General features: G+C 36.7%; 1 protein-coding gene across 1 annotated transcript; it reads left to right on the top strand.

Moving 5' to 3' along the window:
• The first annotated feature begins 1,766 nt into the window (after nucleotides 1–1,766).
• LOC103544049 (olfactory receptor 8J1-like) lies at nucleotides 1,767–2,720 on the top strand. The gene has a single exon (XM_008510900.2). The coding sequence runs from the start codon at nucleotides 1,767–1,769 to the stop codon at nucleotides 2,718–2,720; it is 954 nt and encodes a 317-aa protein (XP_008509122.2).
• The last annotated feature ends 385 nt before the right edge of the window (nucleotides 2,721–3,105 follow it).

Here is a 3,105-nt window from a genome sequence, read left to right as displayed (position 1 = left end):
ATCCAACAGTTAATGACAGTGTTAATGAAAGCTTGACCTGAGGAAGAAGATGGGGTATGCTTAGGATGGGAAATTATTCATGGAAATTGTAAAATAATACAATATGGAGCTTTGAAAGAGAAAATTAGAGGATGAACATGATGTTTGTGATTTAAAATGGTTGCTTTGTAAAATTTATTATTGCAGTTTAAAATAAAGTATATAACCAGCAACATGCCAGATTTCAGCAGAAATAGAGGAGCTGATACAGTTTGGAAGCATTTGTTTCGGCTGATAGTTGATATGTTTGCCAATGGAGAGACCGAAAGCTTTTCCTAAAGCTCAGATATAATGTTAAATAATGAAATAGTCTTGACTCTCTGGGACCTAAATTTAAATCTATAGAATAAGAGACAGTGGCCTGCCCCGTGGCCGAGTGGTTAAGTTTGCGTGCTCTGCTTCGGTGGGCCAGGGTTTCGCTGGATCGAATCTCGAATCCTGCGCGTGGACATGGCACTGCGCATCAAGCCATGCTGAGGCGGCATCCCATATGCCACAACTAGAAGGACCCACAACTAAAAAATACACAACTATGTACTGGGGGGCTTTGGGGAGAAAAAAGAAAATTAAAATCTTTAAAAAAAAACCAAAAAGAATAAGAGGCAATGGCTGGACATTTTTGGGCCAGGTGGCCCCTACTAGAACTATCCATTGTGATTGGGAAAGGACTGTGGCTTAGATAGGAGCAGGTGACCATCCCTGAAAAAAAATCCTTCAAAAATATTCAGTTACATTAAAATAGTGTGCTGATTCTTGGCAAATATGTACAATGTAATTATAAACTGTATCAAATAAGGATTCTTATTAACATTACAATAATTAAAAATAAAAAAATGTGAAAAATGTCAAGGAAAAGATCGACTAAATGTTTAAGGCCAGATATGTTTCATATATTTTTAAAATAATGCTGTAAAATTATATAAATAAAAATACTGATTAATAATAAAAACAGTAGAAAGAATATGAGGAATTGTATCAGCTTGTGGGACAAGGAAGAAAAGAGTTTGGAGAGGGAAGGAAAAGGAAATCAAATCCAGTAAAACGTAGGATGATGGAATTGCAAAAATCATAACTTTTTCACAGATATCAGTTTTTAAAAGCTGAAAAGAGAATCAGCAACCTGATCTGAGGGCATATGCCCATGTATTTTTGCCTCAGTTAACAAAATGGAATTTGAAAAGATGCAGTTAACAGACATGAATTGTAGAATTGTCAACTTCAGTGTACGTTGAATAAAAGATATAGAAAGATTGAATAAAGAAAATGAGGCAAGATAGTGGATACATCATCTATTTTTGATAGAAAACAAGAAATCCCAGATGAAGAAATCACACACATAAAATTATTTGGGGCATTCAATTCATGAAGCCTTTCTCACACTCAATGCATGAGATGGAAGAAATGAATCATGGCTTCTGTTGCTCACAAGCTAACAAGATATTCATAATTCAATAAGGTTGTGAGGAATTAAATCCTCAAAATATACAAGATGCTGAATCATCTATTTAATTTACCATATTTGCTTTTTCTCTCTTCCAAATGATCACAAAGTTTATTAGGCCTAAAACCTTGAGTTTAATAACTGAGTTAGATTAATACATGATTGCAGGAATTCTCACCCAAGGAATTGCCTTTGCCATCTAATGGCAGTCCTAGAAAATAATTCCTCAAATTTTCTAACCACTTCTCCTTTTGTTCCTCAAACAGATGAATTTCCAAACTCTTACATGGCTCCTGGAAATTTCACCCGGGTCACTGAGTTTATCCTCACGGATGTCTCAGACCATCCAGAACTCCAGATTCCACTCTTCTTTGTTTTCCTGGTCATCTATGGACTGACTGTGGCAGGAAACCTGACCATTATCACTCTCACCAGTGTTGACTCTCGATTTCAGACTCCTATGTATTTTTTCCTCCGACATTTGGCTATCATTAATCTTGGCAATTCTACTGTCATTGCCCCTAAAATGCTGATCAATGTTTTGGTAAAGAAGAAAACCACCTTCTACTATGAATGTGCCACCCAGTTGGGAGGATTCTTGGTTTTCATTGTATCTGAGATTTTCACGTTAGCTGTGATGGCCTATGACCGCTATGTGGCCATCTGTAATCCCCTGCTCTACATGGTGGTGGTATCTCGGCAGGTCTGCCTTCTGCTGGTATCCCTCACTTACCTCTATAGCTTTTCCACAGCCATTGTGGTTTCATCTGGTGTATTCTCTGTGTCTTATTGCTCTTCCAATGTAATCAATCATTTTTACTGTGACAATGTCCCTCTGTTAACATTGTCTTGCTCTGATCCTTATTTTCCAGAAACAGTAGTTGTCATATCTGCAGCTATAAATCTGTTTTTTTCCATGATTATAGTTCTCGTATCATATTTCAACATTGTTGTGTCCATTTTAAGGATACGTTCATCAGAAGGAAGGAAAAAAGCCTTTTCCACATGTGCTTCACATATGATAGCAGTTACAGTTTTCTATGGGACGCTGCTATTCATGTACTTGCAACCTCGAAGTAAACATTCATTGGATACTGATAAAGTGGCCTCCATGTTTTATACACTGGTGATTCCAATGCTGAATCCCATGATCTACAGCCTGCGGAATAAGGATGTGAAGGCTGCCTTACACAGTTTTTTGACAAATCCATGCTCTTCTTTTAAGTCAATGTGTTCTTAGAACTCTATAGGTAAATGAAGAGAAGTTTAAGATAGACTACCATTGTGTAAGAGAAACCAAGGTTAGATTCTGGGAATTAAAAGGTGCTAGGATTGGGGAAGCAGTGAATTAAAAATTAAACTGAAGGTGTTGGAGCTATGAGGTTGACATATACAACATGACATTATTCACTAGCTTTGCTAAAGATTATTCAGGTAGCCAGAATGAAAGAAATATTTCCAGGAGTCAGGAGAGATTTAAATTAATAGAAAAATTAAAGTTAAAATGGTGCAACAAACTGGTACAGCCACTATGGAAAACAGTATGGAGATTTCTCAAAAAGTTAAAAATAGAAATACCCTATGACCCAGCCATCCCATTACTGGGTATCTATCCTAAGAACCTG

This window comes from Equus przewalskii, chromosome 11 (genome assembly GCF_037783145.1).
Source record: "Equus przewalskii isolate Varuska chromosome 11, EquPr2, whole genome shotgun sequence".
Taxonomy (NCBI): domain Eukaryota; kingdom Metazoa; phylum Chordata; class Mammalia; order Perissodactyla; family Equidae; genus Equus; species Equus przewalskii.
This window is presented reverse-complemented; position numbering and strand designations above follow the sequence as displayed.

Excerpts from the sequence above, each read along its gene's own strand:
- LOC103544049 (XM_008510900.2), top strand. The coding sequence starts at position 1,767 with ATGGCTCCTGGAAATTTCACCCGGGTCACTGAGTTTATCCTCACGGAT.